At 37.3% G+C, this 25,123-nt stretch overlaps 2 protein-coding genes across 4 annotated transcripts in view; one reads left to right on the top strand and one right to left on the bottom strand.

The window, feature by feature from the left end:
• The first annotated feature begins 1,240 nt into the window (after positions 1–1,240).
• Positions 1,241–25,123, top strand: part of RhoGEF64C (Rho guanine nucleotide exchange factor at 64C) — a 103,483-nt gene continuing 79,600 nt past the window's right edge. The window contains exon 1 of one of the 3 annotated variants that reach the window (XM_070997071.1): positions 1,241–1,278. The gene's annotated coding sequence lies outside the window, so the exon portion shown is untranslated. Of the gene's footprint in view, positions 1,279–19,237; positions 19,292–25,123 lie in introns of those variants that run through there. The other 2 variants (XM_070997073.1, XM_070997072.1) reach the window with 2 other exon arrangements.
• LOC108010945 (uncharacterized) lies at positions 3,673–4,383 on the bottom strand. Its single transcript, XM_017075957.4, has one exon. It carries the CDS (start codon positions 4,200–4,202, stop codon positions 3,846–3,848), a length of 357 nt encoding a protein of 118 aa, XP_016931446.3. The 5' UTR covers positions 4,203–4,383; the 3' UTR covers positions 3,673–3,845.

Genomic DNA, 25,123 nt, shown 5'->3' with positions numbered 1-25,123 from the left:
AGCCCAAGTGCAAAACAAGTGTAAAAAAAAAGAAAAACCAAATAAACAAACAGTAGCAGAAAAAATCATCGAGAGAACTTAAAAATGATAGAATCCAAAGTTTACCATTGTCCCATGGTTGAATGAACAGAAAGACGAGGGTTTATGAACTTACAGAGAGATGGGGCATTAAGGGGTTAATGATAACATTTGGCACGGTGTGAAAGGGTTCCCACACCAAAAGAAAAACAGAAATAATAATAGTTCTGTGTTTACAATTAAGGAAGTTCCTAAAAATATATATTTCTTATAAGTCACATTAAAAATTATTAATCTTTTTTATTATAAATTATATTATAACTGTGTAAATTGCTGTATCAACAATTGTGTTATGCTCTAATAGGTAAGCGTATTAATTGAAATTAATTATTTTTCTTCCTTATTTATTTAAAACAAGCATGTATTCTGATTGGCCAAAAAAATAAACATATTTTCTCACATGAACATGTTAAGTCGATCGAATATTAATTGCTTTTGGCCTACTCTGATGAATAATTCTCAAGGCTTTAAGTGAACTGTGCTTATGGCCTCATAATTAGTTAGGTACACAACATTAGAATGTGAAATAACTGCTGTATTTTAAGGGATTTAGACAGCCATGTTCACCTTAGATAAATTATTAGGTTGAACCTCATTATCGAAGCTCTTAGAAATGCGAATCGATGATGATAAATTAGGTAAGGTACCAGCAAGCAACCTAGGTTATTTCATAAAATTAAGCTGAACAGCTTAAAACCTCATTAGAAGTGGAATACGAACATTAGAATGCGTATTAAATTCACTAGGCATTTTAAACAGCTTATTAATGAAGCCCATTATATCAACAAACCAGCAGTAGCTCAAATGCTATGAGCCCAAAGTACATAGAGAAAATTCAGCAAAGAACAAGCAGCAAATTTAGTTTGCATTGTTCGTATTTGTTTTTTCGCCATTGCCGTTGCAACAATTACTGCAGCGTAAAATAAAGGAAAAGTAAACAAATGCACTTTATCTGCTGGCCAACAGAGTGCAGCAGCATTTATAGGAAAATGGGTTATGAAAAACAATTTGAAAAGGTATTAAATTTATGTGTGTCCCCGCCCCTGGCCTGTTGTAAAATGTTATATGCATATACGCAGAGCTCGGCTCGCTGTCAGCGGAATTTCTCATATTGATTCTGCCTTAAATAATAAAAACTCTTTTTCCTCTCCTTTTTTATTCCTGCGTTTGCAGCGTTTAATGGCCAATGGATAAAGTGAGGTAAGTGAAACAAAAAGCCAGAAGGGGAACGTTTTTGTAGCATTGCTTATTAAAAATAGCTGGCCGGTGGAAAAAAAAATCAGCTTAAAGTGCATGGGCAGAGACACATAGACGCAGTCACGAGGCTTGTTGTAGTATTTTTCAAGAATTGGGACAACAAGGCGCATAAATAACCGACATGCCAACAAAAAGAAAAAGCCTGTAAAAAACTAAGCGAAACTCGCCAAGATACTGCACTTAGAATAGTAAACAAGCTATGGGGACTAGGGTTGCTACACAGGGAGTTTTTTGTATATAACCTATGGTATTGTATAAATACAAATGTTGGTAATAGATCTTGACAATAATCTTGCATTTTAATTCGTATGGCAGACATTTTCATTAAACCTTATATGTTATACCATTTTATAAGTAACTGAATTGTATAAACATTGGACATCTTGTTTTTCGAGGTCAGGTTGCTTAAACTTATAATTATTTTAAAAATATTTTTACAATATAACAAGGTATTATAAGAATTAGAAATATTGGTTTGAAATCTACACTATAAATGGCATTCCAAGGTAGCGTTACTTGGTAGATCTATAATTTTGTTCTTATGACACCCCTTTTTTATTAGATCTTATATATTCTATCATTTTATAACCAACTAAATTTGATATACGAGTATATTAAAACAGTATAATTTTTTAAGTCACGTTTGCATAAGCTTATAATAAAAAATAAAATTTTTTGTAATGTCACTAGGTATTGTTCTTTAGTATTTGGTCATTTAGAACTTTAAGATCTTTTGAAATTAGTTTAGAATATTTTGATAATATTTTTTTTCTGTGTGGGTGCAAGGAGCGAGTGTGTGTAAAGGAATTGCAACTAAATACGAGAGCTAAGATGAACGCAATGCATCCCGCCCCCTCTGCCACCCCCTGGGCATTTCCCTCGGCCCACAGTGGGAGCAAAAAGAAAGCGCTCATACCGGTTTTCCGCGGCCCAGAGACACTGGGAGTACGAGTACGAGTACGAGTATAGTACACGGGGACAGGTTTATTTTCCCGTTGGGACTGTGTGACAAATCAAGCGAGAAGCGAGAGCGAAGACAACAACCGCGACCAGAGAAAAACCAAATGAACAAAAAAAAACAGAGAAGACATAGCCTTCGTGCGGGAAAAACGTCAATGGCCAGGAAAATTCTGAGAGGGGGAGGGGGTGGTGGAAAACTGTGTGCGAGAGGGACGACACCACACAGCTGCGACGCTTCGCGTAATGGCAGCAGGAAATTGAAAAAAGTTGCCGCGCGCTCACCTTTGGGCGGCTTCTGTTGCATTTCCTTGCCTGTTCTTGGCGCTTTTCTTTTCCACGAGGTATTCGGTGGAAATCGGGTATATATTGTTTATATTCAACTAAGTTTTAAAGTGGAAAACTAATTTACAACATATTTTAATTGCCATTTTGATTGGTATGCTTATGTTTTCCCAAGGTAACCAATACCTGCCAAGATTTTCATTTAAATGCAATATATCAAATATATTAATACACCTAATACTAAAATACTTTTAATAACCATAAGCCTTTCAATTGACTTTACCTAATAAACAAGTTTGTTATTAATACAAGTTTTTTCTTACACACTTACCTTTATTTATGGCTTATAGCTTGTACTAGGGACTAACATATAACCATAAAAAGTTTAATGATTCACAAAATCTTAAGTACAAGAAAATATATTTTCGGGAAAACTTTCCAGCTGCCAGCTACCAACAAGGGGCATTTATTGCTTTATGTTAATAGCTGTTTCTAACAAATAACCAACTATCTTTGAAATACAATTTATTAGTTGTTGGGTATCTTTAAGTCGTTATTTTGTCGTCATATTGCATTTTTTCCTGTACTTGACAGGCGTTCCCACCTTAACCGCCTAGGAAAGAGTGTCAAAAGTCAAACACTATTGCTTGTCTCAGCCCCAATCTTTTGAGTTGTGGGAGTCACACGGAGACACAGTTTTTTCGGTGATTTATGATACTTTACTTGGGATAGCCAAAACTAGTTTAAAGTCCCTGGCCTGGAATTGAAGAAATGCAATTTTCCAAACGTGCCTGAATATTCTGCGAATCTGAGTTTTTACAACTTAGTTTTGAAATTTTTGTTCACATTTATAATGCATTAATATTATGCTTTCCAAGTGAAATTAAATTGAAAACCAGTGATGTTTCTTATTTTGTAATCTGATGTTTAATTGGCTTTTTTAAAAATAATTTTGATTTTAGTTACTAGACTTAAAAAATAATTCATATATTGTTATACACATGTAGTTGTCGTCTAATACTAAATAATATTTTCAAAAGAAAAGAAAACTGTGACTAAAAGGTTATCACAAAATATGTTCCTTAATTATTTCTTATGGCTTTCCTGAGTGTATATAATAATTGTAATATTTTTAAAATTACTCAGGCAATTAGAACGTGTGCCTCAGAAGTCTAGATTTTCTTGTTTGCCTCTGTGAGTTATAATACTCTTAATAATACCTAACATGGCTATCAATTAATTAATTAATGACTTCCGCGTTATAGTGGCTAATACGATAGCTTGCCGATTTCCTGGAGATACTTTCGCTTGCGTTTCTGCTGCTTCTCGAGCTGCCTTTGCATATTGGTGCGCAATCGGTCGATATACTCCCGTTCCCGATCCAAAGCACTCATCTGCTGGGAACTGGCCTCCGCGTCGAACTCCGGGTCAAAGGCCGTCTCCCATTGGCGACGCTGCTGCAGTTGGATGAGCTCATTTGTCAGCTGCAACTTGGTGCTCGCGATTCGCATCATCTTGCGCCTGGGGCGCCCCAACTCCCTGCGATGCAGATAGAGGGCATAGCTCACGGATTTCTCCGTCCTTGGGGTGTAGTCACTATAATAGTTGCAGGAATACTCAGACATATTTTCCTGAATTTATTTTATCTCGTTTCTGTACTATGCTATGCAAATTGAAATGCTCTCGTCGCTGGTTTGAGGCCAAATGATGCAATCAGTGCGTGTGCGGGCGACTTTTAAGCCAGCCAGGTAGTTCGATCAGCGTTTCCCGGCCTTTCCCAGGTATGCAAAAATCCTCAATTTATTGCTGCACATTGTAACTCAAGAGCTCAATTAGGAGGGGCAATTGGAAGGGTGGAGTACCTGGCCCTTAGTTGAAGCTAATCTCGCGCCGCGACTTGCAACGATTACGTTTTCCAGCTCAGTTGCTGCCACCGGTGTCATCGCCTTCAGGCCGAATATAAGAATATCAGAGTATCAGAATAGAGAGCTCCAGGTTCAATGCAAATGCAAATGTGCTTTGCATGTTGCCGCTAATTGGCAACAGTTGTCGATGCTACTGTTCTTTTGCTGCCACACTCGATTCCCTCTAGTCTCGCTGCACTTGGGAAAAAACTTGACTACTTAAATCAGGGAATAAAATTCTCAAAGTCCCAAAGCTAAAACATTAAAGAATGGAAGTGCTTTAGTCCGTCATAAAGAATTAAATGAAGATTTAACGATGCTAGGTAATTAGTTCTTTTGGGAATACAAAGAATAAATTTTAAGGAACATAACATGTCGTATTTTTCATTAACTAATGAGCCTTTCTCTTTGCCTTTGCCTTTGAGCTATGAAAATTCGAGGTTTACGAGGTTCCATAATTTATACTCATAACTTAGATAAGTAAAATCTGGAAAAAGCTTTATTATAAAATCAAGAGATTTATTTATACTTTATTTCTTCAATGCCGTGCTAGTAATAATAACTGTCTAAACTTCGAACATAAAAAAACTATAGGAATATAAAAAAGATATGAAAAATTAAATAAGACATAAATCTAGATATTCATAGTTTTAATTGAAGAATTTTGGAACATCTTTATAAGAGAAATTCAAAAATAGTACTTAAGTTTCAGTGAGAGGTTTATTTCCTAAAATTTAACAACCACGCTATATTTGGAATACTTAAATGTTCTAGACATATAAATTCTTTAATTAGGCATGGCTATAAGAAACCCCTTAACTTCCCAGAATAAAATAAAATATCTACGATATCAGATTTTGTTTTTTCCAAGGTCTGATATATTTAATCCCAAGACTTCATTAATTATTCACAATTAGTTCTCCGTTTACTAGAGCATATTCTTTTTTCGCTCATCGACATTTTGTGTTAGTGTAGGTTTTCAGTTCTTTTTTACCCAGTTGGACGTGACCCGCATGATTAATGGACGCCGTTATGCTTTTACGGCGAATATCGAAGCGGCCCTGCGAGCGGTACGCGTTTAGAGTCCATGTCCATGTCCACATCCACATCCATGTGTGTAATTCGAGCGCATGCGTCGCTGCCTTTAGAGGTGTTGCATAAGTCGGCGCCATAAAATGAACCGGCAGAAAAACAATAAAACACCAGCAAATTAGAAATTACCTTTATGTGCAATACGAACTAACGCAGAAGACAACAAAAAAAAAGATACGAAAAAGCAGAAAAAATGGTAACAAATTTACACACAATGGGCAGTTAGGCGGTGTGGTAGGGGCATTGCCTTGTGGCAAATGTGCGTGGCATTACATCAGCGATTTCTTTTGGCCAACTCTGCATCTGCGGCCTCATTAAGCCCGGGTTAAATCGGAACTGTAGTTTCCAAGCCGGGGTTAAATCGGAACTACCAAGGCGGAAAGCCAAAGGCCTGATATGTTGCATTTACCACCAAGTGTTTTCCCTTTAGTTGAGGAAAAGCCACTGCTAATTTACCCACATGACCGAAGAGTGTGAAGTGGAAATTGCTCTTCAGATTTTCCAGTTCTTGTACTGCAACAAAATAGAAGAAAAACTTTGGTAGCCCAGCTGCATTACAATGTTATCCAAATGACAATACGCAAAATATATATAAATATCTCCCTAAAAAGTTTTCCGGGTGGCGACAAATTTCCAACTGGCAAAACTCCATGTAGCAACAAAAAACATCACGCAGTAAAATAACTATTACAAAGCAAACAAAAAGATGTAAAGGGAATATTTTCCACATCAAAATGCACATAAATAATAAATGGAACCAGCCAAACGACCAGAACAGGAACTCGGAACCCGAAACAAAAGCTCATCGAGATGCCCAGAATCGTAGCGAACTGAAAACTGAAACTGAAAACAGCAAAACTGTAAAGCAGCAAAAAACATGGAAAATGTTGGTCAGCAGAGGAGCTTTTGTTTTTTCGGGACAATTGTTAATAATGAAAGCGCTGGCAAAAATTATGAAATTAATTTTCCAATTTTAATTATGCAACAGTTGCCGGGCTCCTCAAAATGCAAATTGACTGGCGCATGCAGAAAGTTGGATAGCCGGAGTGTAGGAGACCCTTTTGTGGATTCTGCATTGCCCAGTGGATTACCATTACGCCCCCTGTAAAACCGTCTCCCCTCGCCCCTCTGCACCATTCAATTATGGCCAACACAGATACACACATTCGCATGCAGGCACGCATCCGTGGGATTTCAGTCCGACGGGCTGCTCAACTTTGATTAGAGTTAAGCCCTAAATTAGTTGCTGCCGTTGGCCGCGTTGATGGCACGACCTTTAGGCCACGCTAATGCTTCCTCTTTGGGCAGTGGGAATGGGCTTCTCGATGAAGTCATCGCGGTGGTAACGGATATGGAGGGGGTAGCTCAGATTTTACATTGACATATTATCATGCGCCTAAGATGGGGAAAATTAACCATGAAAACTACTAGCTTACGGCCCAGTAGCAATAGCTAGTTGGAGGCAATTTGTAAGTGTCTCAAAACCAGATTATAAATAAATTATTAAAAAAGATAACCGTAAAATATTGGTTGTGATTTAACTTGTACACTTAAAAAATAAGGAATATAGTTTTACCAGATTTAGTTAACCTTAGGTATACTTATGAGTTACCCAAACATTAGTCTCTCGATTACTACTTGATAATGTACTCTTGACTTTTAGTAAAAACATCTAAATATTATACGTGTTGTTTTTTAATAAATACCATTTTTAAAAATACATATGTCAAATTTATTAAAGTTTAAAATTTCAATCTTGTTAAAATATTTTAAAATGTACTTAAATGTGTTTGAGACATTTTTAGCTAGTAATGTATATTACAAAATATTTATTAGTAGCAAATAGTGTCAATTTTAGATTGGTGAAAATTTCAGGTTTATCATTTTGTAAGTGTGATATCTTAACATTTTATATAAAATAAAATCATAGAAGAAAAACTTTATTAAAATATTTGTTTTAGATATTTAAAAAAAGGTAGTTTTTCTTACTTCATGCTTACCAAATCCCTTGATTTAAGCCTGATTCTTAAGGTATCCCTCTGTCGGATATGGTTAGTCCAGTTTAAGTTGACCTGGGTCACAGATTGTTATGTCATTAGGGCCGCAAACACACAAACACACAATCCAATCCGCCGTAAACAATTCGAGTGTTAATCGTTCCAATTCGGACGCATCTGACCGCCGGACAAGGCCGAGAACAGCGGCAACAATGGCCGGAACGGAAGAGCTAGAGCGCCACTTCCGAAACTTAGTTGATGCCAACTTATTAGCGAACACCGTTTAATGGGTCCAATTAATGTCAACCAAGTTGGCGGCCTGTTGGCCAGTGATTTCTGGGCGATTTTCTGTGGGCGCCTGTGGGCCTGCGAGTGAAATTCAGTCGAAACGAAAGTTTCGCTGGCTATCGATTGGCTCGCTTCGCTGCACGCGAACAAAAAAGCGCCAAGCCGACTTCGCATAGCATCGAAAACTTTTTTGGATTGAACATTTGTAGAAATGCATAAAAATTAATTAACAAGCAAGCAGATGCCGTCGAGCAGTTTTTGGCCAAAAAATTATTATTAGCCATTGGCGGACTGAAGACTGCGAAGCTGACTGGAAAAATTAAAGCAAAAGCATAAGAATTTTTAATTGGCTTTTCTGCTTCATCTTCTCCCCGGCTATTGTTGCTATTATTCTTGCTGTATTTGTTGTGTTTCCTACTCAATGCCGTCGTCATCGTCGACTTCTCGCACATTTAAGCCTAATTAACTTTCTACTTAGAGCTCAGTTTTCATCTTCTCACTGCCGAGGAGAGTGGATGTGCACTGGGCGAAACTAGAGGTGACTGGAGATTGTAAGGGATTTTTGATTTTAAAATACAATATTAAATATTTAAAGCATTTATTGTTATCCATTTAAAGGTATTTTGATTGTAAGACACACTCTTAAAATTGTAAGCCAAATATAATTACCATATTCAAGAGTTTTTGATTCTTGAATGCAATCTGAAATATTTAACGCAAATATGGTTATCATTTTTAAAGGTATTTCGATTCTTGAATACAATCTTAAATACTTAACGCACCTATTGTTATCATTTTAACGGTGTTTTAATTCTTAAAGACAATCTATGTCTTATATAATCTATCTATCAATCTAGTTAAAAATATTTTAGAGAATTAAATAGAAACCATTGTGGGGAACTGCACATTTAAAAGTTGGTAGATTTTGTGTTATAATTTATATTTCATTATAAATAAAGGAGAATTTATTCAAAAAGCTACGTGTATTATTAGCATTTAGTATTTAATAAACAACAAGTATAAATGAAAAACTAGTTTTTAAAATTTCTTAAACCTGTAATTTATAGATTTTAAAACTTTTGATCTTGTAAGTCATAGTTCTTCATAGTTTTTTAGTGTAGGCCTTCTTCATCTGAATTCGCTTCATTCCTTGGCTTTGGCTTTCCGTGCATTTTGCATTGTTGGCTTTTTGTTTCAGCCCCTTTCGTCCCGTTGTGCCTCATTGTGTTGGCCGCCTTTTGGTGCTTTTTAGCTGCTTTTTCTACTCTTGCACTGCGTCAACTTCTAATTTCATTTGAAGCCTCCGCCGTTGGCTTTGATGATGCCAGGGCCAAGCGCAGAACTTGCTTTTTCTACTGCTGCTGCTGCTGCTCAAACGTGGCTAACAAGGTGAAAAGTAGGTGAATGTTAAGCAGCGGCACCAACAATGTTGGGAAAAACAAAAGAAAAATGGCAACAACACCAACAATGACAAAGAGTAAACAACATTTAGCCAAAGAGTGAAGAGCGGAGTGGAGAAGTAAAAATAACAACCAAAAACAAGACGACACACAAACAACACAAAGGCTGAAGACAAAACGTGCCAAAAAAGGGTTTGAGCCAAAAACAAAAGACAAACAAACAAACATATTAACGTAAAATGTTGTTGCCCCGCCGATGTTGCCGCTGTACATGTTGCTGTTGCTGATGGCACCGATAAGTTGCTGCTTGCTACTGCGGCAACAGCAACGCAGTCTGGGATCTGAAATATAGTATCTGAGGAATTTTCATCTGGCCCCCAAGCCAACCGGAAGTGCACATTAAGTGTTTTTAATTTCCAGTTTCGCACAACTTGAGAACTGTTTGCAAAAGAAAAGCGAAAGGCGCGGGCGTGAATGGAAAGTGTTGCTGTCTTGGCCTCGCACAAATCATTTTGGCCCATTCTTAAAGCTGTCAAAAGGGAAACTTGTGAATGGCTGACAAAAGGGCACTAAGAAAAAAACATGATAATGGGGAATGTTTTATGCTGGTAGATAAAGAAAACTTTAGAGCCATAAATTTACAATAATTTACATACTTCTTTAATATATGGAAACTAAAATTAATTTCTCTACTTAGGCAATCCCTTACATCTATCATAATGCTTGGGAATCATCATTAATCATTTTCAAAATATGCCATTTGGTTTTAAGGCTTACAAATTATTAAATTTGTAATTAAATTTTAACTTCACATCCAAACAACAATGTTCTTTAGTTTCTGGTACCTAAAATTGTCATTAAATTTTTTTGCCGAAGTGTAAAATGCTTTTTAAATCGCGTCTTTAGATGTTTATCAACAACTTACAACAGCGAAGGTCTTAAAGTGAACACTGTTGTTGTCATCTGTGAAGCAAAAGCTCTCTGACCTTGAAAGATGATGCTCAGGAAGATAATCCCGAGCTGAAATCGCGTGCAGTTATGATGCATTAAACTTCGAGATACAAAGATACTCACAGAGTCGCACAATTTTCCTCTTCCCTGAAAAGTACCATAGATGGCTAGAGATTGCAACAAAATGGTGGAAAATAAATGCAGCAACTACCATTTTTAAAGCGAGCATGTGTGAGAGTTCATGGGGTGTGTGTTAACAGTTTTTTCTGCGCATTGTGTATCAGTTTGCCAACGTTGAGCTTACTTTTTAGTTTATTTTTCATTTTCTTTTTGGCAACGAGGTTAAGCAAAAAGCTTTACAAAACATTTTCGTGTGAAAATTTTGATTAAACCTTCGCGCTGGCAGAACTCAATTCCTTTTTCCATAATGGATTTAACGAAAAATTTAATTATGATTTTTTCCTGCCCTGCAGCTGACTTTGACATTAATCATCTTTGCAGTGTGTTGACTGGCCGTGAAGTGTTAGCCAGCTGATGAGTTACTAACGGACATGGGCAAACAGATTTAAAAGCAATTTACTAAGCAAATGTGCATCTAACTGCATTTAGCGAACGCCACTTGAATTATTCACGATGAACCTGCGGGTATTGTGCGTTCTAGGTACACTGGAAAATAAAAGTTTTTTAGTTCCTACCTTTATACAATGGGAAAGAGCAATGGAAATCGAAATCTTATTTTTCTGTAATGAATGTTACATTTTTAATATTATTATAATTATTTTTTTGAACACAGATTCAGCTTCAGCAGTGAGCTTAGTTCTTTACATATTTTTTTTGGTAACTATAAACAGTCAGCTTAGATAGTAAGTAGCTTACATTTCACTTGAAAGGTGGAGTAGATGTATACAAAATACATTTCGTAAAATAAAATGTATACAATGGCCTCACAACAAAAAAATGGAATATTATTTAAAAAGAAAACTGAACTCTATACTAATTATACCTCCTTAAACAGTAAAACAATTTCAGTAACATAACTACCTAATGCAGTTTTAACAAGTTTGTATATTTTTCCCTCTGTGAAATCAACTGCAGCTCTGTAGCGCTTTTTCCAATTTTAACGATTCAGTGAAAATGTCACATAGATTACGTGACTTTGATGCGATTGACATAGTGGCGAGATTTATGCGTGTCCCCCCTGGCAGGTGGGCGTGGTCAGGTGGGCTTGGTTTGGGCCCTCACGAACGTGTGTTGCCTGAAATTACAACGGATCCGGCAAAAAAAAGAAGAAAACCAGGGAGCAGCGCCCACAACTAATTTGAATGCCTCGGCGTGTGTGTGTTCGCCAGTTAGCCAGTTAGTTTGAAGAGACAGTGGAAAAAGTGAGTGAGTGAAAGATCACGACCAAAAAGTTGGCAGCGAAGGCGGCACATGAAAGTTTACGACGTCGCATCAACAAAATGGGCAAAAAATGTTGCTATCTTTCGCTTTTTTTTGTTTACTAACGTCGAAACTTAATGGCCAAAGAAAAGCGAAACTGCAGAAAAAAGTGAAAACCTTAACCTTAAGTGGGCGCGGGCCGGCAAGAATACTTTAATCGCCGGTGATATGGAGAAAGAGTGAGTTTAAGTGGTAGAATCACTGGATTTAATGGTTGTTCCATGCATAACCTAAAGCATTAGAAGGTGCTTTAGGTAATAACTAACATCAAAATATTTACTTTCTTCAATTTTTTGCTTTAAATTGTTTTAAATCTCAGGACCAAATCATATGAACTATTAAACGGAAGATTATTGTAGCCAATTTGGATGAACAGATATGGTTTTGATATTAAGATTATTAAGATATTTTGTAAATAAAATGTATCTAAGCTTTAAACACAGAAAGTTAATTTTCTACATTTTAAAGTTAAAGATAAATCCTTAGAGGTGCAAACTAATATCCACAAATACCTATATCTTATTTCCCCCTTTGCCAACCGATATACTTTACCATATGCTGGTAATCCCAAGCTTTAGCCACACAGTTTTTTAACATTTTCTTTCCCATGTCTTAGTGTTTATTATAATATCCCATAAGTTCTTGTATTTTTTGTGGCCACTGAGCATTTCTAAGTCTTCCCTTTCCGCAGTGAACAGGTGCAGAGGTCTTTACCATTTTTATTTTCTTCCTTCCAACTGAGAGGTTCTTCCGCTGACTTTGTAAGCGGTATTTGTATTCCATTACAGCGGGGTTTGTTTTTCCTATTCAATTTGTCGCCGGCATTTGACTAATTTCCTTTCTCGGCAATGCAAGGAATTGCAAATGTTGAGCATACGCAGTGGTGTACGCCCCCACCCTTGCCAAATATTTTAATATGCAGCGTTTTGTTGAACCATTTGCAACATTCTTGTAGCTGCCACCCACTCACTCGTTCACTTGCGCACTCACTCATTCATTCATTCATTTATTCGCTGCACTCGTGCAACTTTCATTCATTCAAAATGCTAAGAGAAAAAAAAATCGTAAATAAAAAGCGCAAAGGCTGAAAAATAAAGCGCTCGACATGCACACATAGATATACTCCTTCTGCCGCCCACTCAGACAAACCCAGAAAAGGCCAGACCAGACTCAGATCCAGATTCAGAGATATATATACTATGCAGCTGTAGCTGTAGCCATAGATACAGATACATCTGCAGCTACAGACATTCTTTAGCCGGCAGCAGTGGAGGAGCATTTTTCTGCACAAAATAAAAAAATGTTAAATCAAAAAGAAAAGCAAGAAAAATGGCGCTCAACACGCTAATAACTTTTGAAAAGGAAATGTGCAACATACAGACATAGACTTACATATATTCAGACCAGAGGGCCATAAGTTACACCAAGTGTTGGCCCTTTTTTGTAGGGCCCCTTACCAAATTAGTCTGTAATTTGTAAAAACATTATTACGAGGGCAAAGGGGGAGTGGGGATACTACTTTGCTTTTGGGCATTTGCGGCTTTAAGCCCTGGCCCAGACTTTGGTCAGCCAATTTGCCTTTTTGCCTTGGCTAATTATATATCATTGGCGGCGCACACATGCTGGGCCTGGTCACCATTAGTCAAAAGGGTAGAAAAGATATAAAACCAGCTACGAAAAATATAAAAAAAAACAGGCCACCAATTAGCCCGGTTGCTGCAATCACCGAAAGCCTGGTTCACATCAAATTAATTTGAGCTACCCAAATAACCGATTCCAAGTACCTGCATACATACTATATTGCCATTATTAGTTTAACGACTTTGTCTAAAACATTTCACGGCTTAGACGACCGAAACAAAGGCGAATCCATTAACGAAATTGAAAAGAATGGTCTTGGAGCGAAGTGACTGAACACAAAAGCCGATAATTCCCGGCCAAAACGGTATCTTTACTTGGCCAGCTTTTCGGCGTCATTGTCCCAGCATTTTGCTTGATGTCCGCCATTTCCTTTGAAATTAGTTGCTTCTTGCTCAAATTCACATTGAATTAATTCAATTGCGGCAAAGAGCGGAAAGTCGAGCAGTTTGAACGGCCTTAACTGCAGATGATTAAAAAATTAATTATGGTAAATTTGTTACAGTCTAATCTACGGTTTCGACTTTCTACTTGTATAAATAATTTTTTTTTCGGTGAGAAATGCAAAACTACATTCCATTGTGTTCTTTGGATAGTTGGGGGAAAGACAGCGTGACTCTATTTTAATTTTAGTTGGTTATCTTTAATTTGAAGTTAAGGAAAGTACTCAAATTGTAAGCGTTACCAAATGCATTTTTTGGTAACGAAATTATAACTACTTGTATTTTATTATATAATTCAATTTGTTGGTTAAACAAAGTATTACACTTTTTACTTATATAATTTTTCTGTAACCCTATCTTTTATCTTATAAACGAACCAAGTGCCACGATAATTTTTGTTTTTTTCTGTAGCACAATACTCACTTATTATTTTGCCATTTTTTCAAAACCCCTGTTTTGTCTGTAGTCACTATCTTAGGTTTGATATTTAACCACCACTTACGTGAGCAATCGATACATTTTATTTACCAAACTATAAAAAACACCGCAAAGGTCAGCAAAAAAACAGAAAAACAGGCGATACAAAAAGTTTGCCCAAGTAATTGAAAAGCTGAACAAGCGAACTTAAAAAGCGGAAGCCAATTGCAAGCCAAACTGAACAATAGATGGACAAAAAGAAAAACGAAATATAAAAAACGGCTCATTTTTCAAGTATTTCATTATCTTGACAAAAAAGTGCCAGTTCACTGAAAAGAGTTCAAAACTGATCCGAACCGATCTATATTTGGCCACATAACACCTAATTGCCCGTAGGGTCAGCAGACCAGACCCATAGAGAAGGTAATACCCACGAGTCAACGAGGCGACGCCATCATCTTTTTATAGACACAAACATCTTGACACAATCGATTGGGTCGAGTCACAATTAACGACTGACATTGATATTTGATGTGATTTTGTATGCATTTCCAGCCTTTTGGCCACGCTCATAATTGTGTGTTTGTTGCGGTCTACGGACAGTTATTATTTAAGCTTAGTTCATAGTGGTCTCTCTGATAAAGACAAATACGAAACGCAACTCGGATTCAAGTTTAGTTCGATTTTAGCCTTGACTCTTGAGCTGCTTGTCCGCTCGAGTTGGCTTTTGTTGTGTTATTGATTTCGAGGCACACAACGACGAAAAAATGCGCAACAATGGGAAATAATTGATCACGTTCATGGTCCAATTTGGCAGGAGTTCAGTGGGTTTGGCAGCTGGGGGTTTTTCATCTGCTCAGGGTTGCATTCTGCGGGTAAATAAGTTTTGAGCCTTCCCCCGTTGCCAGATGCCAAGAACTTTGACAGCAGCTTTTCTTTGTTTGGACTGCAGTGGGAGAAATCGATTTGAAATTTAACAAAGAAAATTAAAATCGTTAAAAAATATATGTTACAAGCTAAATATCTTCAATTAATTACAAAATTGTGTGTCACATATTCTAAAGAAGGTTTTCAGTTAAAGGATAAATATATATTGAGAATACAATACAATATTCCCAAGCTTAAAATTATATCATTCCTTTTTGTAACTTTACGATACATCATCTAATCTATTGACTAGTAAGGATTCTTCATGCTTTAAAGTCTTTTGTTCTGAGTATTAAGGATCATTTTAAAATTCGAAGTACCTACTTGTATATATTTTCCAAACCTATAGTTCTTGTTAATATGACCGCCACAATTGATCATAAATTAACTGGAATTGCGAACAGATCGATTTGATTAAGAAATTGCCAATACCAACTGCAGTTGCTTTACAAAATGTATGCATGAAGTGGGGAGCAATGAATTTAAAACAGATTATGGGTGTTGCTAAAAATATCTTGCGGCTGTGCGATTTCTTTGTTTCCACAACCATTTAAAACGGCTGCCATGACTTGACGGAAGTTTCGTTTGGAACCTGGCTATTGACCAAGTTCTTTTCTCCCGGTGGGTTATTATTTGCTTCGTTTTTGTTTCTGTTCCCGTGTTTGCCTCGGCAATTAAGAACGCTCAAAAGGAGCAACCCGAGCCGGGCCAGCTGTCTGTCTCCTTTGGTTATTGTGGCAGCTCCGCTCTGGCAGCCTCATCAATGTCGGAAACTTCATCATAACCCCGGGCGATGTGCGATGGTGAGGGGGTGCAACTTTATAAGACCCCCCAAAAACCCCTCCCTACTCACCCTATCCACCTTCTCGGCGTTCTGCTTCCGCATATGCTTTATAAACTTGCCATCTTGCATTGGCCTATAAACCGAAAGTAACACGCTCACACAGATACACACTCACACACACACACGTATGTTTGTGCAGAGGCAGACATTTAAGACGAGTTCCCTGGTACCCTCTTCCATTTTCAGATGCCCCCGTAACGCCCCTATTTCTACCACTTTTTAGCAGGCGTTGACTGGAAGCCACAAGAAAAAAATATTTGACCTACATCAAGTTTTCAAGTTGCTTGTTTGTGTTTCGTCTTCTTCTTGTTTTTCGCCTCGTCTTTCTTTTTTTAGTCAGAGAGGCTTCTTCATCGCTATCATCATCAACATCATCATCATCGTCGTCGTCGTCGTTTTTAACATCATCTTGTTGCCACGCTTTATATCTGCCTTTACCGGCTTTTGCCTTGTTGTTGCTCTTTTCAAACCACAATATTTGCGCATATTTGGTCAACTGCATTTTCTTTCTTCTATCTCTTTCTACTCACCCTCTACCAGTCTCTTTCACTCCGATGCCAGCCATCTCTCTCTAGCCGCCTGGGCCTTGATTGTTTTCAATTTGGTACGGCATTTTCATTAATTTTTCAACATCTTGTGTATGTCAGTGTGTCGACGACGTCTCACCTTCCCCCCACGCATAAAATATTGAAAGACATTCTGCAGGCTTTGCTGATGACCAAGAAATATCCACAACATCCAAGGCAGAAGCATCTTCAATGTGGCCCAAGTCACTTGGACACAAAATTACATTAAATATACGTTTTTATATGGTGTTTTAAAATGCAATCAAATGATTCATTTAAAACTGGAAAAGTGCACAAAGAAAAATATAAAATAAATCTTGTAGCTTTAATAAAATATTCAAGTAATGATCTTATATGTAGACATCAACTATAATTTGTATCTTCATTTTATTACTGTGTATTTAGATATTTAGAAGTCTTGTCTTAATGCTATTGCTTTCTAGACAGACCACAACATTTAATATAAACATTGTATCTTATAAGGGTTCTTAAAGTTACTTCAACCTATTTCTTTATATTTTTTCCAGTGCCGAAAACACTTTGTAGTGGCCTTTTCCTATAGCTCACTCAAACTTTGTCCAAGTCTGCCATTCAGTCACGCACTCCACCGCCCACATGCTTCACATCTTTCCCTGATTCATAAAAAATTTGAATTTATTTCGGGGCTAACATTTTTGTAGTCTTTGTTTTGGTTACGCTTTTATAGAAAAATTTACATACTGGGCCGAGGGCTGCAGTGGTTGTAAAATTGCACTGGTTGCCAAGGCAGGCCAACTGTTTTTTCCAACGAATTCTGTTACGGGGAAATGCTTACAAATTTAAAGTGAGTTTTGGCCTAATAGAGGATAATTTCAGCGTTTTGTTCACAGTTACTTCGGCGATAGGTGGGGTTTCCGCTCTTAAAGTGCCCTGTGGCTTGGTCTTGATGTACAGCAACAGATAGAAAATTGGAAAACTTAAAGAAATTGTAAGCAAATAAATAGCTAATAGGATTTGGTGAAATTAATTTGGGACACAAACAAAATAAATATATATATATGGGTACATGTTTCTAGCTTTTATAGCTTAAAATCATAATGAGGAAGTATTTTTTGAATGCTTTAAAATATTTTTTTGTTTTACTTATGCGTATTAGGTACTATTCTAGAAAATTTCCCAATATTAATTTGGTTTATAGGTAGAAATATATTTTTTCTTTGAAAATCTATATTTCTTTATTTAGTAAACTGAGTGTTCCCTAATTTTTCTAAACTATTAGCTTGTCCATGGCTGTTCCCCTGTTTTATAACCGCCGGATTAAATGTGCAACACTGCCAAATTTAAGCGAGGCCTGCAGGGGGCACCTATGGCTTGAGGTTCAGTTTCAGTTTCGGCTTCCACCGCAGCCTCAGTTTCCATTTCCACTTGGCTTGGCACTGGTCATAGATCGCCGCTGGGCGTGGGTGTTTCGGGGGATTGGGATTGGGATTGCGAATGGGAATGCGCTCCGCTGCACGGATCCAAACACAAGCCGTCTCGGATGCAAATCACTTGCGAAAGGCGGGGCGACTGGGTGCTTGCCTCATGCAAATGAGCGCAAAATTAAATAATTAAACCAACGCCGGTCCAGTCGAGACGGGACGGACACATGGACACACGGACGGATAGACAATCATGACTCGACTCTCGGGCGAAGTCGAAGTCGAAGTCGCAGCCTGCGAGCTGCAACTGTTGCACAAAGCCCGAAACTGGCACAGCAACTTTTTCTTTGAGCCAGAGTCCGAGACGGACTTGCAGCGTTTCTTTCGCATGTGGAGCGTTAATGAATTGCCATAGCGGAGAGGTGCACTGGAAAAAATAGGGGGTTCTTTAAGAGATTATATAAAAATATATTGAAACCATATTGCAACCTTACATTTAATTTATAGATTTTTTAAGAAGCCTATCCTACTTTAAAATCTTAAAAGTTGATGGGAGTTCTTTAAAAAATTGAATAAATAGTTTTAAAGCTCTTCTGGAATATTACATTAATTTTTAGAAGTATTGCCAACTTAAAGATCTTAAAAGTTGATAGAAAAACGAACTACCTTTCATTATTCTACGATTTTCATAGAGATATTACAGTTGCATAAAAAATACCCCAACATAAAATTTGTATATATTCAATTTTAATAGTTTTGCTGATTTTTTGTATCACCGCACAATAGATATAGTTTGATTAAAAGTTTTCAAGTACCAAAAAAACCAAGAGATAAAATTTTTAAAGAAAAAAAAATTATAAAATCAACCTATTTCTTGTATTATTAGATGAGACAATATTTTTTTTTCATTACCAAACATTTTACATTAGGGACTATTTTTTTTCGTGTAAAACACAGAGCCTGAATGCGAGATCTGCCGCCGCATTAGGGTGCTGTGAACCGGATGGGAATGGTTTGGAATCGCGGCAGCTCGACTTGGCAATTAAAAGCGGCCAATTGTCGCCTAAGTTGGCCAATGTCCACAATGCGGCCCGAGAAAAGTCTGGCCGCTGCGGCGATTGCAAATCATTAATATATTAACATTTAGTGCTGACTGCACTCTGAGTTGGCCCACTTGGGTGTCATTCAACCGGATTGCTTCGAAATCGCTCATACGCCCAGTGAGTCACACTCTGATTTTGCCACCCCGAAACGAAACTCTTGCTGATTATTCGCATATCAGTGCTAAACAGTTTACTTTACCCAAACAATTTCTCTCTTTTTCGTTTCAGGTTAGTAGGACAGAACGAGAAAAAACCAAAAAAAAAAAGTAGTACTGTGACTCGGGGCGTCTTAGGTTCACTCCAGGTAATTGTTTATAATTGGAATTATACAGCGATTTGCTGTGAAATTCGAGTTCAGTTTCAGTTCGTTCGAGTTCAGTTGAAGCGACAGGCAAATTGCCAGAACAGGAATACGGCAAACAGCACAACAATTCTGTGCCAGTTTTTATGGCAAAGCTAAAGAAAAAGTGCCGGAAATAATTGTCTTAAGTAGTTTGAACTTTGCGCATAAAAAAAAAGAGCGGGGAAAGAGTAGACTGACTTAGCCTGGCCAACAACTAAATGAATCGCTTTCAATGTTCTACAAGTCGAGCAGCTCGTTTTCATGTCACAGACATCAGTTAGCGGATTTCGAGGTCATTCCAGTTATTTACAGCAAATTAAATATTTTTCTAATCCTAATAATTTACCTAAGTACCTGTACTTTCTCTTGAAAATATACAACAATATTTTTTGAGTGATCGAGATCACTTGCGAAACATTATCATAATTAGAAATGAAAGTAAAACTGTGGCAACTGTGCGTGGGGCCATGACGGGGCATAAAATTAAAAAATATTCACTCCACTTCTTGGATTGGCCATGATGAGGCAAAAAAGTCAAGCAAACAAAAATGTTTAAAATATAAATAAACAAATCAAATCACAGTGGGGGGAAAAACAGTAAGAGCTTTTTTTTGTCTGGCATTTTGAGAGCGTTCTTGAAAATTCAATTTGGTGAATAGTCAATTTTGCACAGTAGCCGGTATACACACATATTTACATACAAGCGAGTATATGTAAATATACTCGGACGTACGTTCAAAGTCATATTCGATGACTCCGACTCCCCAAAGTGTGGACCAACTTCGACTCAAACTCACTTTCTAAAAGTGAGTTCAATTCAATAACGATTTTTGCGCTTGACAGATGAAAATATTTGGTTTGATAAATGATTCCGAGGCGCGGCATATGAAAAATCATATTTATATGAACGATTGTGTATGTTGAAATAACTATATTTTGATATATTTTTACCCATGGCCCGAGACTGGGCTCTTTTAAAATTGATTGCCCACAATTAAAAGTTAAATATTGAAAATTAAAAAGCGAATGCCAAGCTCTCGTAAAATTTATGATATACGTATACATCATATTTTCAATATCTCTTTATTTTATTTGTAGCAATTATTATTGCAAACACTACACAAAAAATGGAAATATTTACATACATTTCATATAGAAAGCGACAATTTCGCCTGTAGTCCACCCAGAATCTTTGGGGCTTTACGTTCCATGCATAAATCATTTCCTGCGTTTTTTAACACACTATTATAATTACATTTTAATTTATGCAAATATGTGTGTATGAAAAATTAGCAGTAGCCGCTTGTTTATGTTTGTTTTTTACGTGTGCATATTTGCTTTAACTAATGACAGTGTTTCAATATGCACAGCAAAAACGAATCCTAAAAAGTTGCCTCGTTTAGTTTGTTAAACGGGGGGTTAAGAGAGCTTAAAAAATTACGGGCCAAACAAAGGAAAATTAATTTTAAAATGAATGACAAATATGGGCAATGTGAGTTCAAGAGCATATATTAATAAGTTTCTAATAATAAGAAGACTTAGGTGTGGGAACTTTATACTAAATATTGTGGGAACATAAAATCAATGTAAATGCAAGATAATAAGAGTTTTTTTATGCTGTATTTTTGCATAAATTCAAATAAGCTTGACAAACATGTTTTTTTCTTAATATAAAATGGTTTTTGGTTGCCAAGTTCGTTTTCCCCCATTTGTCCGCTAAAGACCATAAATAAAAGCCCTGTCTTTTGCGGCATCTCACGTGGAAATGAAATCGTAAGCGGCTTCTGGTTCGCTTTTCGCACAGGTGAATATCTGTGAAGGGCCTTCAGCCACTCGAGCCGAGAATTATTCCACTCAAGAGGTTGTCAGATTGTCGGCAGTCAAGAAAACACACCGAAAAACACACACGGTCGATTGTTAAAATTCAATTTGAGGCTTCTTCCTGTTACATGTCAAATTGCGAAAGGGAAAACTTTTGGCCAACATTTGACTGCAAAGCTGCCGCCGAACGACCTTGTGTTCTCTGTGAATCAGATACAGATACAGATACGAAACTGAAAACGAAAATCCCAAGAAACACAGTCGTTTATCTTGTGTTTATCGAGTGGGAGCATCGGTGCTTTAAATGTCTTTCGTTTTCATTTCCGTTTGAGATCGACATCAAAGCCAAAGTACAATATCTTAAATGACACATAACAAAGACACCTGCAGGATGGCTTGAATTACAAATTAAGTCTCATATTTCATAATCGTACAACGGTTATGTTGCCGTATCCGTTGGCCTGTCTCAACCTATAAACCTATCTGTTATTTTTTGCGCACAATTAACGACCATTTTCAATAGCAACCACAGGAATATTGGAGCGGAGTTGATGGAAAGGTATATAAGTGGTAGAGGTGCCCGCGTGAAAATATAATCGTAAGGTGATGAAATAAAAAATAGACTCAGTCACGAATCACGAGCTCTATTTTTCGGCTTTCTTGGGGAACCATTTTAAACTTTGTTTATACAAGGAAGTATTAAAATATTACAACATAATTAAAACATAAGGACATTTTTAATATTTGTAATCTGGCAACTTTATAGACACCCATAGCCAAAATCGATAATCCCTCATCTCCATTATATATACATTCTCTGCGGTGACCTGTCATTATGGATTTGTGTCTGAGCTCCGTCTTTCTGCCCCCACTAATTGCCGTTAATGATGCAATTATGGCCAGCCAGATAGCAACAATGAGATCAATGAAATGCCAAACGAATTTGCTTAATAGAGCACAAGCAAGATATATGGCCCAAAAATAGAGCAAGACAGTCCAGCCACTCGACTTGTCAATCAAAATTTGATCAATGGGTTCAGCGGAGCGGGTTTTTCGATTTGCATCTGTATCTGTGTATCTTTGCATTGTGGGCGGATGTGAGTCTATGGGACAAGGCTATTTGACGCCTCTAATTGAGTTTTGTAATGCAAATCACTTTCGGTTTTTTCCGTTTCACCGATGAAATGGATAGTCGAGACCTCGGTGGTGTGCGTATGCGTCAGCATGACAGAGGAAACTCAATCAACCTGAGTTGTAAAGGCGGGAAATAGGGTTAAAATAATTATACATCTTTATGATTACTCATAATAGAGCGGGAGATAAAACGGATATTGAGTTGTATACGCAGCTGGAGGTCGATTGTGAATGATGTAAATTTTTCATACTTTTAGATATTGGTGTAGTTCTTTTTAAAAGATAAAAGGCGAACCATATTACAATTTTAATGATAACGAAAGCCTGTAAAGTACGTTTTCCGATGCAGTACCTACATATCTACTATAGATGGAAATATTTTTGCTCCCTTTATAAAAAATTTCCTATATGTGCACCACGTAAGCTGGGTTTCAGACTGGATTCCAAAAAATCGGCTCGAACCAGTTCTGAGTCATCGAAGTAACCGGCTTTTGGCAAATATTTTTATGGCTAGGCTGCACGCGTCGCTCGGTTTAATTGCCGCCGACTAAAAAATGCAAAAATTTAAATTTTTTAATTTACATTACTCTTTTCCAACTTCAGCTCAAACCCCTCCCCCTCCACATTTTTCAGCTTGACTTTGTTGTTTTCGCCTTCAGCTTTGTCTCGCTTAATGTGCTGTTTTTTAAGATTTATTTAAATGCATTAAACTTTAGAGGTCAACTTCCTTTCACCGGCGTCGCTGACGACGACGTGTTGGCGGATCGAACACGAGACGAGATAACGGCCTCAGATTCGGTTTCAGTTTCAGTTTCAGACTCGACTCGACTCCCTTTTCAGGTCTGTTGATACAAAAAAAAAACAACAGAAAATTCCGCAAATAAACAACGTAAATATTCGCAAAATCAGCCGCAAAATGTGACATATGACAAGTTGTTGGCTGTATTTCAATGCCATTTTGTCCGTTGAGCCTTTTTTACATATATGTAATTTTCCATATGACCTGAAAACAAAATTATTGAATGTGCAAGAAAATAAAATGCTCATCTGCAAGTTCATTTAAATTGAAATCCTTTGCACCCGCATAAGGTCACGCACATCTACATATATATTTACATTGTCATTGTGGATTTTTATGAAAGGAAAGTGAACAAGGAAGCATGTCAAAAAGTAACTGCATGAAAGTTCCTTGTAAATTTAATAAACTTTTATAGATATGTGTGTGTGTGTAAGGAGCAGCTGCTGTTAATGCGTGTGAGGAGTCCTTGTTGCCTAACCAATACTGTTGCTTTGGCTGCCGGTAAGGATACTATAGCATACCATACCATACCGACTGGCATCGAGTGATTGCTCCATGGGGTGCACTTTGGCTGCTCCTCGCGTCTTGTCAACCATGAAAAAAGGACCAAAAAAGGAGCCAAGCTGGAGAAAAAATCAAAAAAAAAAAAGGAAAGGAGGGTGAAAAAACCTACACACACACAAAATAAACTTTTATTGTATCCGCATTTCAGTGTCACACGACAACGGCGACGACATTTTGCCTTTCCTTTCTTTTTCTTCCATTGTGCGAAAGTCTTTCTCTTTTGCTCTCAAGCATTCAGAGGGTTCAGTTTCAGTTCAACTTTTGCCACATGTCAGAGATTGATACTTGCGGCGAAAGTGATTTATATACTGGCCTGCACCCACTTCCCCATCGAAGTTCCTAACCCCCGACTGCAACTCCAAATACTCGACACCACTGATATGCAGCAGAAGATCCATGACGTAAATTGAGCCAAATGGCTGGCTCATGGCAATTTGATAATAAAGCTGTCAGCTGCTTCTGCTGCAGATGCCAAGGAATGCAGTCGAACAGTTCAAAGTGCATTCACAATTTCCCATTCGATGGCTGCCAAGCGAAATGAACATTGTTATTATTGTTTGGGTTCAAGACACTGCAAGTAAGAAGTACTTTTAAAAATAAATAATGTATAAATAGGGGTAACTAAATTTCATATACAAAACGATACTGCATTTTTTAATTAACCCCTTTTATATAATATCGAAAGTAAAACATCTAGGATCCAATATTTTAGACAAAGCTTAATAATAATACTCGGATATTTTTAAAACTATTAGCTTTAATAAAACATATATATGGCTAAGGTTAAATTTCTAGTATATTGGAAAAATATCAAAAATTCTTTCGAATATTTTCGACTGCCTGTTTATTCCCTGACTGTCCCGTATGTGACCGAAAAACACTCCCACACTCAATACAAAAAAATCAATGTATTGATATTGTCTTCTGGCCATAAAAATAATAAATAAAAATAGCAAAAGCAAGAGCAACACAGCAGCAGCAGCAACATCCATTGATGCAATTGTTGCAAATGCCACAGCTAAAAGGAGCGAAACCGAAACCAGTTTTCCTTTGTCCGCCAATCGGCGAGGAAAGCGGAGTTCCGAGGGGTCTTTCCCACACCGACTTGCACTAATGTAATGCAAAGTTATCGTGGCCATTGTGTGCGGCAAAGGCAAAACGAATGCAGTGCAACAAACGAAAATGACCCAAACCAAACCGACAAAAAATGGCAAAAAATAGTGCAGCAGCAACACAAACAACGAGAAATGGTGGTTCCACTCCGTTTCCACGGGCAATTGAAAGCTAAAATTGCATTTTGCGACTGCACTTACAGGCGAGATGGGAGGTGGGGAGATCGGAGTAAGCTCTAAGATGCCAACAGTGAAACCTCCCGCAGGCGGACGACCCAAAGGGGCCGAGAGTTCCAACAAAACCGAGGGTACTTAACAGGTTCTGGGTATCTTAGAAGGAAAATCGAATGGCTAGAAAGGAAA

Source organism: Drosophila suzukii, chromosome 3 (genome assembly GCF_043229965.1).
Source record: "Drosophila suzukii chromosome 3, CBGP_Dsuzu_IsoJpt1.0, whole genome shotgun sequence".
Classification (NCBI taxonomy): domain Eukaryota; kingdom Metazoa; phylum Arthropoda; class Insecta; order Diptera; family Drosophilidae; genus Drosophila; species Drosophila suzukii.
This window is presented reverse-complemented; position numbering and strand designations above follow the sequence as displayed.

Coding starts and splice junctions, on each gene's coding strand:
- LOC108010945 (XM_017075957.4), bottom strand. CDS start 4,202: ATGTCTGAGTATTCCTGCAACTATTATAGTGACTACACCCCAAGGACG.